The following is a 14,981-nucleotide window of genomic DNA, read 5'->3' as shown; positions in this document are numbered from 1 at the left end:
TCATCAGGTTATCAAAAATGCCGCTGTTTGATGTGTCGCATGCATGGGTTTGGTTCACTTTTATATTTGGCAACTTCCGGCGGGACTTCCGGAACACTACCGGTTCTGATATGGTCTAAGACAATTTTTCTGCTTACCGTTCATCAGATTATCAAAAATGCCGAGGTTTGTGTGTCGCATGCATGGGTTTGGTTCTCTTTTGTATTTGGCCACTTCCGGCGGGACATCCGGAACCGGTTTCGGAGCACTACCGGTTCAGATATGGTCTGAGACGATTTTCCTGCTTACCGTTCATCAGGTTACCGAAAATGCCGCTGTTTGATGTGTCACATGAATGAGCTATGTTCTCTTTTATATTTGGCAAATTCCGGCGGGACTTCCAAAACCGGTTCCGGAACACTACCGGTTCTGATATGGTCTGAGACGGCAAAAGGTTATTGCAACCATAACAAATTGCAAATGCTCCATAGAAAATCAAAAAGCGCTCCATAAAGAGTGAACATATGTTCCATGAAAATTTGCAATGTTACCCATAAATAATTGAAAACGTTCCATACTTTATGAAAAATGTACCGGTAAAACATAAAATTTTCTCATTAAAAGTGAAACTTTGCACCAATAAATAATACTGAAATGCTCCATAATAAAATACAAATGCTCCATAAAAAAATGCAAACGCTCCATAAAAAATTGAAATTGTACCCATAGAAAATTGAATATTGCTCCATAGAAAAATCAAATTGCACCATAAAAAATTGAAATTGCACCATAGAAAATAGACAAATGCTCCATAAGTATTATCAAACTGCACCACATAAAATACAATTTGCTCCATAAAAAATTGAAAATTCTCCATAACTTAAAATATTTGCACCACCAAAGCAGTGCAATGTAAAGCAAATCAGCCCTGTCAAATTAAATTATGAGAATATGCTATCTATGGACGGTTTTCAATTTTTCATGGAGCAATTCATATTTTCTATGGTGCAGTTTGATAATACTTATAGTGAATTCATCTATTTTCTTTGGTGCAATTTATAGTTATTTATGTAACGAGTTGCAAAAAGTAGATTTTTTCAGCACGAGTCGTACATTTATCCAACGAGGCTTGCCGAGTTGGATAAATACGAAGAGTGCTGAAAAAATCGAGTTTTGCAACGAGTTCCATACAAAATTTTATGCAATGATTTTTTCATAATGCAACTCATTTGAGTTGCATAATATTCATAATGCAACTCAAATGAGTTGCATTATGAACATTATACAACTATTTTTCATTATGCAACTCATTTCAGTTGCATAATGAACCAGTTCGGAAAAATTGGCCATTATGATACCAAAATGAGTTAGATAAAATTAAAATTATGATACTGAATTGCATAAAATTTTTTATGGTGCAATTTAATTTTTCTTTGGAGCAATATTCAATTTTCTATGGGTACAATTTTAATTTTTTATGGAGCGTTTGCATTTGTCTATGGAGCATTTGTTTTTTATTATGGAGCATTTCAGTATTAATTATTGGTGCAAAATTTCACTTTTAATGAGAAAATTTGTATGTTTTACCGGTACATTTTTCATAAAGTATGGAACGTTTTCAATTATTTATGGGTAACATTGCACATTTTCATGGAACATATGTTCATTCTTTATGGGGCGCTTTTTGATTTTCTATGGAGCGTTTCTATTTGTTTATGGGTGCAATAAATAGGCTGCCGTCTGAGACTGTTTTTCTGCTTACCGTTCATCAGGTTTCAGAAAATGCCGCTGTTTGATGTGTCGCATGAATAAGTTATGTTCAATTTTATATTTCGCCACTTCCTGCGGGACACCCAGAACCGGTTCCGGAACACTACCAGTTCAGATATGGTCTGATACTGTTTTCCATCTAACCATTCATCAGGTTATCGAAAATGCCGCTGTTTGATGTGTCACATGAATGAATTATGTTCACCACTTCCTGCGGAACACCCAGAACCGGTTCCGGAACACTACCGGTTCAGATATGGTCTGATACTGTTTTCCTGCTAACCGTTCATCAGATTACCAAAAATGCCGCTGTTTGATGTGTCGCATGAATGAGATATGTTCAATTTTATATTTGGCCACTTCCGGCGGGACACCCAGAACCGGTTTCGGAACACTACCGGTTCAGATATGGTCTGATACTGTGTTCCTGCTAACCGTTCATCAGGTTATCGAAAATGCCGCTGTTTAATGTGTCGCATGCATGGGTTTGGTTCTCTTTTGTATTTGGCCACTTCCGGCGGGACATCTGGAACCGGTTCCGGAACACTACCGGTTCATATATGGTCTGATACTATTTTCCTGCTAACCGTTCATCAGATTACCAAAAATGCCACTGTTTGATGTGTCGCATGAATGAGATATGTTCAATTTTATATTTGGCCACTTCCGGCGGGACACCCAGAACCGGTTTCGGAACACTACCGGTTCAGATATGGTCTGATACTGTGTTCCTGCTAACCGTTCATCAGGTTATCGAAAATGCCGCTGTTTGATGTGCCGCATGAATGAGTTATGTTCAATTTTATACTTGGCCACTTCCGGCGGGACACCCAGAACCGGTTCCGGAACACTACCGGTTCATATATGGTCTGATACTATTTTCCTGCTAACCGTTCATCAGATTACCAAAAATGCCGCTGTTTGATGTGTCGCATGAATGAGATATGTTCAATTTTTTATTTGGCCACTTCCGGCGGGACACCCAGAACCGGTTTCGGAACACTACCGGTTCAGATATGGTCTGATACTGTGTTCCTGCTAACCGTTCATCAGGTTATCGAAAATGCCGCTGTTTGATGTGTCGCATGCATGGGTTTGGTTCTCTTTTGTATTTGGCCATTTCCGGCGGGACATCTGGAACCGGTTCCGGAACACTAACGGTTCTGATATGTTTTGAGACTATTTTCCTGCTTCCCGTTCATCAGATGATCGAAAATGCCGTGGTTTGATATGTCGCATGCATGGGTTTGTTGCATTTTGATGTCTGGCCCCTCCCAGGGGTACCGGTCTGGAACACCTAAATGGCCATAACTCCGGAACGGCTGGACCGATCTGAACCATTTTCAATAGGAAACAATGGGACTATATGCCGCGTCGAATGAACCATCGGTCATTAAAATTGGTTGAGGTTTACTGCCAAAAAGTGATGTGAGTTTTTTGTACACACACATACACACATACACACACACGCACACACACACATACACACATACACACATACACACACACAGACATCACCTCAATTCGTCGAGCTGAGTTGATTGGTATATGTGACTCGACCCTCCGGGCCTTCTATCAAAAAGTCATTTTTGGAGTGAACATATAGCCTTTCCAGTACACTTAGTGTACGAGAAAGGCAAAAATATGGTGGCATACTCGTAGTTGCAAGTAGCTCCTGTCATAAAATTATGTTTCTAAAGCAATTAGTTGATTTTTGATAAATCATCACTTTTAAGGCTCGATGAAACATCACACTTTAAGGTGGATTGATACTTTTTAGAACCCCAAACTCATAGCAATCATATAATATATTATTAATCAGTTGATACCACCTTGACCTGAACTTTATGAAGTTGCTTTGTTGTCAATGCGGAACAAATTCGGTTTCTGTGACCCATTCTCACCCCTCGAAGAAAGAATGGGTAAATTTTAAAACACTAGTAGTTTTAAGGAAAATTGACGAACTGCAAATATTTTTTCATTATTTGTGCATGCATTACCAAAGATTTCATTCCAATGATTAATTAGCACTTTCAAAGTTATCAACTGAGAGATTCCTCTGCCAATGATCATTTTGCATGTGTGTATTGTACCGTATGCATGAAAACTCTATAAGTATATTCGCCCCCTTAATGCTAGAACTAGGTAACTCGTTTTGGAAAGTACGGGTAAAAATGGCTGGTAAAACTTATCCTGCTACAAAACAAACACTTTGTTGGTCTTAAATGAAGCATCATTATGTGTTTTTGTAGTTTCAATCGACAAACTTTTGTTTATTATGGTGAACGTTCAGATGTAAACAAATTGCTCGCGATTTCGCAAAACCAGTTACCTAGTTCTAGCATTGAGGGGACGATATATGCTCAAGGAAGTCAAGGAAATTTGATTTTTACGAAAAGTTCCGAATACCCACGCCTGTATAGCTGTGGCTGTATGATTTTTGACACTCTGTTACCCTCTTGTATCACAAGAAAAAGCTTTTGTTTATTTTTGTTTAGTCAGACAATAGGGTGCCTGTACCAATTTTGGCACTGCCTAAGGAAAACTATTTGTACAAAAATATCGAGAAGCCCAAGAATGTCATCAATATTTTAAAAGATAGCTTAGTTTCCATACTTTACAGGAAAAATATAGAAACGGAGCCAAAACTACTTTTAGTGTTTATTAAGGCGTGCGCCAATGGTTCCTATCACCAGTTATGGCTACATTTTTTAACTTCGGTTTCTTTTCGCACTATTTGCATGTATTTCTTATGGAATTAGCCATAATTGGTACACTATGGCGAAAAAGGGTGCAAAGAAGCCGAAATTTTAAGGAAAAAGATTTATTTCTATCATAATTTGAGCAAAATGTGGAGTTTAAATGAGTGCAACCATCTTTTGTGAACGTGATCTGTTGTTCACAATTTTTTTTATTGTTAATTTACATCGTTAAAGGGTGAAAATCAACTATGGCGAATGTTTGGTACAATAGCCATAATTGCTACACTTGCCCTATTTCAGAACCGAAATTTTAATTATTATCAACTGTTTTAAAGTTCCAAACTAGTTATATTTACACACCCCTGTCTTACTTCTTTAGAACAGGTACAAACAAAGAAAGCTCCACTCAATGTAAACTCATCGCAATGAATATGATCATACTAGTAATAACCAACTAATCATCCAGTTCAATCGATTAGATTACAAATCCCTTTAATAATGTGAACTGAACTGGTAACTGCATACTAATCCATGAAATAAATTGAGCTCGGTAACCCCAGTTTATAAACACAGTTGTCATATCGAACCAAACAAATATTTACGACACCCTTCCTCTTGAGTTAACTTCACGTTTCTGTTCTTTATCAACAGAGCCTGCAAACGATGCGCGGAGGGAGTCCACCGCGATTGCTATCGCCACGGTTGTCTCACAGCGGATGGGTTCGAACGGGGCGTCATGTCCATCAACCGGCAGATACCGGGCCCGGCGATTCAGGTCTGCAAGGATGATCTCATAGTGGTGGACATGACGAATGCCATGGGCGGAACGGCCACCACCATGCACTGGCACGGGCTGCACCAGCGGGACACTCCCCACATGGACGGCGTCCCATTTGTAACGCAGTGTCCGGTGGAGTTCATGAGCACCTTTCGGTACGCGTTTTGGGCGACGGAACCGGGCACTCAGTTCTACCATTCGCACGCTGGCCACCACAAAGTGAATGGACACTACGGGGCCATGATTATCCGTGAACCGGAGGCGAACGACCCCAACGCAGATCTATACGACTTCGATCTGCCGGAGCATTTGATTGTGGCATCCGATTGGATGCACGTGGACGGCGAGATGTACATGCCGGGCCTTCCCAACGGCGATGGCATTCTACCGGTGAACGTTCTTATCAATGGACGGGGAACGTGGCAGAAAGACGCCGACAGCAACCGAACCGACGTACCTCGAGAGGTGTACCGAGTGCGCAAGGGTGGACGTTATCGGTTCCGTTTCATCAACGCCGCCAGTCACGTATGCCCCCTGGAGTTGCAGATCGCTAATCACACCCTTGAGATCATCGCGAGCGATTCGTACAACTTGCAACCCATCACCGTCAATACGCTGGTTGCGACGTCTGGCGAACGGTACGACTTTGTTGTGAGTGCAGACCAACCGAGCGGTAAGTACCCAACCCTTGCCGAAGAGATGTGTGTCTAATCATTATTTAAATGAACGAAGAGACGGGACACTGCTGACACAGCATCACCCATTGAGAAAACGCGAGCGTGCCGCCGCCAGTTGTGGTATCACTATCGGCTTGCGTTATCACATTCTAAACCGTGACGGAACGGTCACGGAAGTTCGCGACACGGCTGATGCTACGCGGGACTAACAGATTCAACACAGACCGACAGTTTGTTATCAGTTTCATTCTATCGTTTCGTGTTGCAGGGCGGAATTAGGTGGAGTATGTGCCCCAGACGGGGTTGAATTTTAGACATTGATTTGATTTGTTCAGAAATTTAGACAATTTGGGTGTTCCACCAACATGTCCTGATGAATTTGTTTATATTCTAAAAATCTTTTTTTTAATGTATATTCAGATATCTCAAGGGAGGGGGAGGAGTGATTTGTTCTGAATTTTTCCCAGCAAATTCTAAAAAATAAATCCATAAAGATTTTTTTAGAAACACAAGAATAGAAAAAAAAGGATTTCCTTAGGAATTCATCTAGGTTTTGATATGAGGGGCCCAGAATCAAAGGGGTGTAAGTGACCATTTTGTCGATTTTGAGCTGACCATATCATAAAATTCTTTAGATTTCAAGCTCTCAGGAGCTTTTTTGAGATTGTTTCTACGATGATTAGAAAAATTACAATAAATCAGAGAAAATTGGGTTGATTTTGAAACTCCATACATTTTGGATGGAAAATTGGTCAAAAACTTCAAACCTCATTTACTTGAAAGTGGGTTTTTTGTCATTAACACCCCTTTGCTTCTAACCCTCTCATATGGAATTCCTCTTGGATTTTTTATTATAATTCCTCCGAAGGTTACTTCAGGAATTTCTTTAAAACATCTTCTAGATTTCTTAAAAAAAAATATTCGTTTAGCACTTATCCAATATATTTCTTAAAACTAAGTCAGGGAATTCTCAAAGAATTCATTAGTTCCCAACGCTCAGTCAAGGATTTCATCAAGAGATTCCTTTATATGTAATCTTACAAAAACAAACTCATTCAGGAATACATCCAGGAGTTTCACTAGGAAATCCTGTCAGAATTCAACAAGGAATTCCTTCAGTATAGACCATCGCTTCCCAACCTTGGCTCTCGTGACCCCCCAGTCTGTTGTCACCCCGCTTTTCGTAGAACAATCGCAGCGTGCCTGCAAGCAGTTGGGGGGTCGCGAAACATGGTATAGAACTTAGTATAGAGTCCAGAGACTGCTCTTGATATTTCTCCATGAGTTATTTCTGAGATTCGCCTACAAATTTATCTGAGAATCCGTCTAAGAGTTTCGTCTAAACATAAAGGAACTCTTGCTGGAATTTTATTTCAGAATTTCTTGCAGGATTCTTTCGAAGAATTCAAGTAGCACTTTCTTAATAATTCTACCAGGAATTTTCCGTGGATATTGTTCAGGAATAAGATACGATTGGTAAAGTACGTACTCGGTTTGTAGTAATGAGCTGAATTATGCATTCTTGCCTAATTTGATAGTGTTTGAGGTAAATTTTGGATCACTATGCTGTTGAAAAGACAAGAAATGTGGAATACAATAACAAAGTTACCCAAAGTTTAATTTCAACAGCATCAAACTAGGCAGACAATCATAAAACTCATGCCTTTTGCGCCATTTGACTGCAGAAATTGAGAATCTATCATCTCCATGCTTCAAATCTAGCAGTTGACCTGTTGTGTCCTATTCGTTCAGAAATTCATCCAGGAAATTCCCTCAAGAATTTCAATACTATTTTCTCCATTAACCCCCACAAAGAATTCCTGTGGAAATCTTACCAGGGTGCCGTCTGAAATTTCACCAGAAGTTTCTCAAGAAATTCGTCCATGAATTTATACAGAAATTCAAGCAGGAATTTCCCCAGGAAACTTCCCAAAAATTCCAGCTGAAATTCTTCCAAAAATTGTACAAGAATGTTACCAGAAAATCATCCAGGAAGTGATTCAGAAGTTCGTACATGAACTTCTTCAAGAATACTTTCAGGAATTCCTCCAGCATTTCCCCTACCTTAGATTTTCTCCAGGTATTCCTTCTAGGATTGTTTTAGGGTTTTGACCTGGCAGTATCCCCAGGAATTTCGTGAAGAATTTGTCCAGGAATATCTGGAATTTATGGTGGAACCACTGGTGAAGTTTCTGAAAAAAAATAACAGTTTCTGCATTTCCTGGACGAACGAATTTCAGGTTGAATTTTTTTATGACTTCTTCCAGGAATTCATTAAAGATTCCTCTAGGATTTCCTCAAGGGATTATTTTAGAATAGCCTTCCGAAATTGTTCAAGAATATCTTCCAGGTATTCCTTTAGAGAGTCTATTAAGAAATGTACCAATGTTTTGGTGGAATTTATGCAGCATGAATGTATTTCTGGATGAATTTCAAAAAGTATTTCCAAGTGGAAGATATTTGTCGTGGAATTCCTAGCGGTGCACATACCTGAATATGTTCTTTCAAGAATTCCACCAATTTAGTTTCACCGTTTTGTGTTGAATTTATCCAGATATTTTTCCAGGGATTTTCACAAGACTGAGTGCAGGAATTTCTGAAAGAAATCATGAAACAGTTTCTGATACAAATTTTGAAGCAATTTCTGCTAAAATTACTGGTTAAATTCGGGTGAATTTTTATACTTCTAAAAATTTATGGTGGAAATTCTGGGGAAAATCCTAAAAGATTTCTCCAAGAATTCTTGCGTTGATTACACCAGGATTTTATCCAGGAATTCGTCTAGAAATCCATCCAGGTTTATATTTGCATATTTATCTAGAAGGGGAAGGAAAATTTTAGGGAATCTGGTTTAGGGAATTCGACAGGAATTTCACTAACAATTACTCCAGAAATTTGACCAGACCTGAATTTTGAAAGTTCCTCCAGGAGTTCCCTGAGAAAAACTTCACTGCAGTAATTCCTCTAGCAAAATACTTCAGGAATTCCTCTAAGAATCTAAGAATTTCTATACGAATTCCTTCAAACATTTCTTAAGGAACTCATCTCAAGACTTCAGGGAATTGTCCTGAGAATTCCTTCGGAAAGTCAATGTTGATTTATCCAAGAAACGCATGGGAAAACTTCTGGAAGAATTTCCAGTAGTTTTTGCATGCTGAAGAAATTTCCAGGTTGTTTCCGGAATATGTCTCCATGGATTTCGCCAGGAAATAGTCATGGAGTTCCTTCAGTGATTCCTCTAGGAGTTATGTCAGAAACTTTGCCAATATGTTAAAAAGAACTTTCTTGGTGAATTTCTTCCGAAATATTTTTATAAGCTTTGCCTGGCTTCCTTGAAGGTTTTTTTTAAGAAAAGCCAGCAGGAATTCTTTTGAGAATTTCTTTAATAGGTTGCTCCAGGAATCCTTAGATGAGTTTCTTTATGGGTTTATCCCGGGATTTTTCCACGAACTTTCAGAAGATTTCTTGAAGCAATTCATGTAAAATGTCAAAAGTTTGACCAAGAAGAAATGCCTAGGGGAAAACTTTTAGGAATTCTTGGAAGATCTTTCAGGAATTTCTCCCATACATAGTTTAAACTGCTATGAATGGCATTAAGCGAAAGTGTCGAGAATTTTCCATACACAATTTTTTCTCCAATTACTGTTCCATTATTTGTAAACTCTGAGGTAAATATATATGACATTTTAAAGAAAATAACCGGTGTTGCAATATTTTCGTGTTTGCACTTTAGTTTTCAGAAGAACTACATTCCTGAACAAAATATGAAATAGGTGAACTACTTCGACAGCAGGAATAATAATTCTAGCCTAACCCCCTTCGGAATCGATTGCCCCTGTTTACAGCCCATTTCACCCATAATCCCGATAAGAAACCACCCTGCGTTTTCTAGAATACCCGCTCAAGAGCCACTCCACCACCAATCGTGTTCGTCGTCGTCGCCGATGAACCAACGTACAAAACGCATTACTTTCGAGTGTCATCCAGCGGCGGAGTAGATAAAAGATGAAATTTAATCCCTGTCGGAAGCAGACGGTCGTCGCGCAAGAAGAAAAAGAAAGTCTCTCAGAAAAAGTCATCGTCACCCATTCATACCGCTCTACACTAGTCTACACATACGGTCTTTGCGAACTATGACTATACGGCATAAGAATCGGAGAGGGTTTCAGGTTTCAGATTTCAATTGCCACAGTGCAGTGCAATCCGTTTAATCAACACGCTTGGTGCGCTTCTTTCGTTTACCGTTTGAAATTGTGGCATACGATGACGTTACCGACGCTTCGCGATAAAAGCACTGCGGCTTTAGTTCTTCCGCATGAGTGAATGGACTAGGGCTCACTTAAATGAAGAATCTTCACCGTTTGCTATCACCAACCGGTGGATATCCGTGTTGTACGTTTTTTTGTTAGTGCACACACATTCCAAATATTTGCTTCTTAACCATGGTAGTTTGTATCTATGGGACTGAATACTGTATCTCGAAATGTAGTTTGACTTTCAAGCCGAATACAACTGTTCAATATGCTTTAATGTTTTTTTTTGATACTACTTATCACAACAAAATATCATTAACCTTTCAGGATGCACGCCATCAGCTGAAACTGCACTGCGCTCACGCTATATTGTTGATAAACGTTAAACATTTCATTCAATTCGGTTCACTGGTTTCCGAGATATGACAGTTCAAAAATTAGTTGTCTAAAAAATAGTATTTTACGAGGACGGTTCTAGCTTCGCGAAGGATTAACCAACCGATGCACATATGATGCACATATAATAGGTTGACAAACAGTCAAAATTTGAGAGTTTTTGATGCACTCCATGAAAAATTACAGCTTTTTGAACTTTTTTTGTGAGAGAAAAAAGATACCTATCCCAAACATTTTGGCCACCCCCTGTACGTGTTCCGAGGGGAACAAATTCTTCAACAACTTCGAGTACATCCCCAGCAGCACTAATACCAGAAGGCCTGCCTCTGTCTCTACCCGCAATTGTGTACTTCGTGAACTCGTCCAACCTATCCTCACTGTCTTCCTGTTTGGAGGAGTAAGCTTGCTCCACTGCCCAACGATCGATGCCGATGAGATTAATATTGTCCGAGGAGCCGAGGAGCATGCCATCGTATGATGATATTTGATGGGGATTTTTTTTTATTACCGTACAAATTGGTACGAAGGTTCTGGGAATTTAATGATTTTTTTTCACAGGTAGAGTTCACATATATATGAACAAAAATGAAATTGAATAACAAATATCAGGGTAGCCTAATTTTCTGGAAAACTCCAGTGGAAAACAAACATTTTTCACAGACACCACCTACTTTGAAAAATGATAAGACACATTTTGTTTGTGGAATCATAAGCAAATTTTCTCAGCAATTGAAAAAAAAACAATCAGAGTATCTAAAATGAAAATTGTTTTCCAAAAAAAAAATCCATTCTTTAGGAAAATCGGTTGGAAAAGTCGGAAAAACTATTATGGAAGCCCGGAAATAATTGCAAAAAAAAATAATACGATAGAGAGACGAACCAGCCTGAAAATCTCTTTAATAAAGACAAATCAAAAAATAATTTGGAAATTGAATTTGATAAGCTATATTCTGAAAAATTTTCACAATGTGGTCTTGCTCCGTTCCTGCGTTATGACCAAGTTTGTGGAAATTGTCCAGATGTTTGTTGATTTTCGACCGTGAAATACGTGGATAAGGACTACGCATCAGGTTGACCATAGATTCAAGAAAGGCCAGCCGCTGAATGTCTGAAGGTTACCATACGACGAGCTGGAACTAGATGAGATCTTTCTGATTGCACTCTTTGTATATTATATTGTTTTGTTATATGACTGCATTTATATTGCAAATTCGCTATTTTCAATGTCCGTTCATCTATTGTAAGCTGCTTCAGTTCTGGGCTGTTTCTAAGTTGATGATTGGACTATAAAATAAAAATACTTGCAAGGACTTGGCCAGCTGTGTGGGGCTGAGTGAGTCTATGGCATTGTAGATAGTAGGGAAATCAGCAATGCCAATAGATATATTCAACTTTGCAGCTCCATCCAAGATTTGTGCAAGTATTTATGCTATGCTATGCTATGGTATTGTCCACATGTTGGTTGATTTTCGACCGTTTCGATTATTAATTTGCACAAAATTGGTCATAACTCAGGAACGGAGAAAAACCACATCTACAGAATATATCTTATAAAAAAACCTTTCAAAAATATTTTTTTTATTATTTTTCCGGACTTTGAAATGGTTTTTCCGACTTTTCCAACCGATTTTCCTCAAGAGCGGAAAATGTTGTAAAAAAAAACTATTTTGTATTTTTTCGAACTGCTGAGAAAATTTGCTTATAATTTCACAAAAAAATGTGTCTACGTAGCTTCGTTCTTGAGTTATGATTTTTTAAAGTATGTATGGTGTCTGTGGAAAATGTTTGTTTTTCACTGGAGTTTTACGGAAAACTAGGCGACCCTGATTTTTTTTCCATTTAGTTTTTGTTCATACAGTATCGGACAGTAAAAATGCACCAAAGCCGTTTTCCAATATTTATTTATTTATTTATTCCGTCAAATATTGTAGACTACATAGGTTTTTGAACTACTTGGGCACCCGCGTCAATTCCCGGCGCCTCACAGCAAAACAAATATCACTTGCTGCATATTTCTCCCGCAACATTTCCGCAACCAGATCCACATCCAATAAGCTACAAGTTCACTCTGAAGCCGCATAAGTGCTCAAAACAACTTTTACATACAGATGGGTGCACTTCGTCAGCACAAAGATGGGCGCCGAAGTGATTTCCCATTTGATATTGCTGGAAGTTCGGCACTGGTACCGAGAATTGGAGCTGGACTAGGTGCAGTAAACTCGTTCAAAATCAACTTTCCGGCAGAAAATCTTCACAACAATCACTGTTAACAACATGTTCACGCAATAAGGTATCTGATTCAAATGGAAGAAGTGGACAAAAACGGTCGTTTCGTTGTGAATTTAGATATTGAAAAAAAAAAAATGTTTACATGTAGTGCCGGGAAAACCCCTACTCTATGTATAGTTACTTTTATGTAAGTGTTAATATAGGTGTCGTTAGAACTACTATTTAGAATCTTTCTTAATAATGGTATTGATCAAGCATATTTTGCGATTTATGAATGATTGAGTTGTACTGATGTACAAATGAAAGCTTGGACTCCAGTAATGCACCTAAACCCCGTACTTTGGTACATTTTACAAATGGTTCATTACCCAGCAAGCAGTTGAAGTTTGATGACTCGTGTTTCCTTGTAAAGGATATAATGTAACACTTTTTAACATTTATATCAAGCAAGCTTTTAAGACACCAATTAAAGAATGCGTCAACTTCGCGTTGGAATCCTATCAAATCTGCCTTGTTCATTATTTCCATATACAATTTCATATCGTCACCATAAAAAAGAACTTTTAGTCGTTTCAATATGAGGGTTACATCATTAACAAAAAAAAGAAAAAAATATAAAAAGTAAAGGTCTAAAATGCGAGCCTTGTGGGACGCCAGATGTAACATTAATGTGATTAGATATGCCACAATAGATCAAAGTAATGGTCGCAGTGGCTCAAATCACAAAACAAAAAAAAGTCAAGAATTGAGAATTCTGCGCGCTGTAGCTTAAATATAAACTAGTCAACTTTATATTGCCAAATATCAGTTATTTCTCAACCGATAGTTTTATTTTTTCTGTGACGAACTACAAAACATTTCAATTTTTAAAAACTATTGAAGAAGTTTGAAATGCTAAAAAAATGCTTAAGTCAAATCATGTTGGTCTCTTCAGCAAATTTATTCGTCATTACAAAAGAAACATATTTGCCGAAGACATCATTTCATTTCAGATCATATATTTGCTATTGTCTAGGTAAGCACTTTTTTGCGCACTGTGCCGCACATTTAAATCGAAATTGCAAGTAAATGATAAGAGCCCAAGTAACATTTTAAGTTTTGTTCGGCTCTACAAGAGATCTTCATGACCAATTTTCTAAAACTTGCAATAAAACTGAATCATACATCAAAACCTCTTGATGACCTCTTTAAGAGCATCTTCCGGCTAAGTGGCCCACTCTCGGAGAGGTTTTGCAAACCGCATTAAAAGTAGCAATAAACCCGTTTTAAAACCTAGTTAAAAATGTTCCATTCTCGATTGTTGTTGTTGTTTTTTTTTTCAACAAAAACTATGACAGCAAGATGCAGAGAAGCTTCTTCGATGGCACGTAAAGTTCAGGAGGATACATCATTCGTAAGTAGAAAGCGATTATTTGAAAGTAATATTTTAGTAGTTATTGTACTGGTAGGCTTATGCGCATTTACCGTGAATATTGGGGTTGCAGTATCATAAAATTAATGCGCTTCGAAAATAGTGAATATTATCATCTTGGAATGAAATAAATCAATTTGTGAATTTAGTAAAACTATCTCGAATCACAAGAAAACTCAGCAGAGAGAGTTTATTTATGTGAACATGTTATGAAACTGCTGGCAAACTATCAATTCATTGCTAATTTAAGCAAAATTAACTATTTTCCATTCACGTAAGCTAATTCTTCAATATGGCCTCGACCATAATCAGCGAAAATAATACGAAAGCAAGTTTACTTTTATGCTGACCGCAATAAACCTAGAAATGTCGTAGTTCTGCTTTTCCACCAACAGATGTCGTTACTAATCGAACGGATCGCCATCTGTTAAGAGTTTTAACAGTTTTATTGTGGTAATAATGATTGCCAGAAGGTTTACATATCGGAAAGTTTTTTTTTATTCTTAAAATCTGCTTTTATGGATGTCTTCGAGTATACTATACAACATTTTATCAATGGGTTTCATAAAAGCAGCAATAAAACTGTGAGTTTTAATTATTGCTGTAATAAAACCTTAATAAAAATCAAAGAAAACCAATCAGCAATGGAATTGTTACTTGGGGAGCTAGAAGTTTGGTATCAAAGAACGAATTGTAGAGTGGAACAGGGGCCATAACTTTACTCAAGAAAGAATTTTAAATTATAACGCATTTAAAGATAATTGACAACAACAAGTTAAAACACAC

At 37.9% G+C, this 14,981-nt stretch overlaps 1 protein-coding gene across 1 annotated transcript in view; it reads left to right on the top strand.

Moving 5' to 3' along the window:
* The window catches only part of LOC109419082 (uncharacterized), a 37,782-nt gene that overhangs the window by 11,952 nt on the left and 10,849 nt on the right, over nucleotides 1-14,981 (top strand). The window contains exon 2 of the mRNA XM_019693290.3: nucleotides 5,103-5,902. Coding sequence (XP_019548835.3) covers nucleotides 5,103-5,902 — 800 coding nt within the window. The remainder of the gene's footprint in view (nucleotides 1-5,102; nucleotides 5,903-14,981) is intronic.

Source organism: Aedes albopictus, chromosome 2 (assembly GCF_035046485.1).
Source record: "Aedes albopictus strain Foshan chromosome 2, AalbF5, whole genome shotgun sequence".
Taxonomy (NCBI): Eukaryota; Metazoa; Arthropoda; class Insecta; order Diptera; family Culicidae; genus Aedes; species Aedes albopictus.
This window is presented reverse-complemented; position numbering and strand designations above follow the sequence as displayed.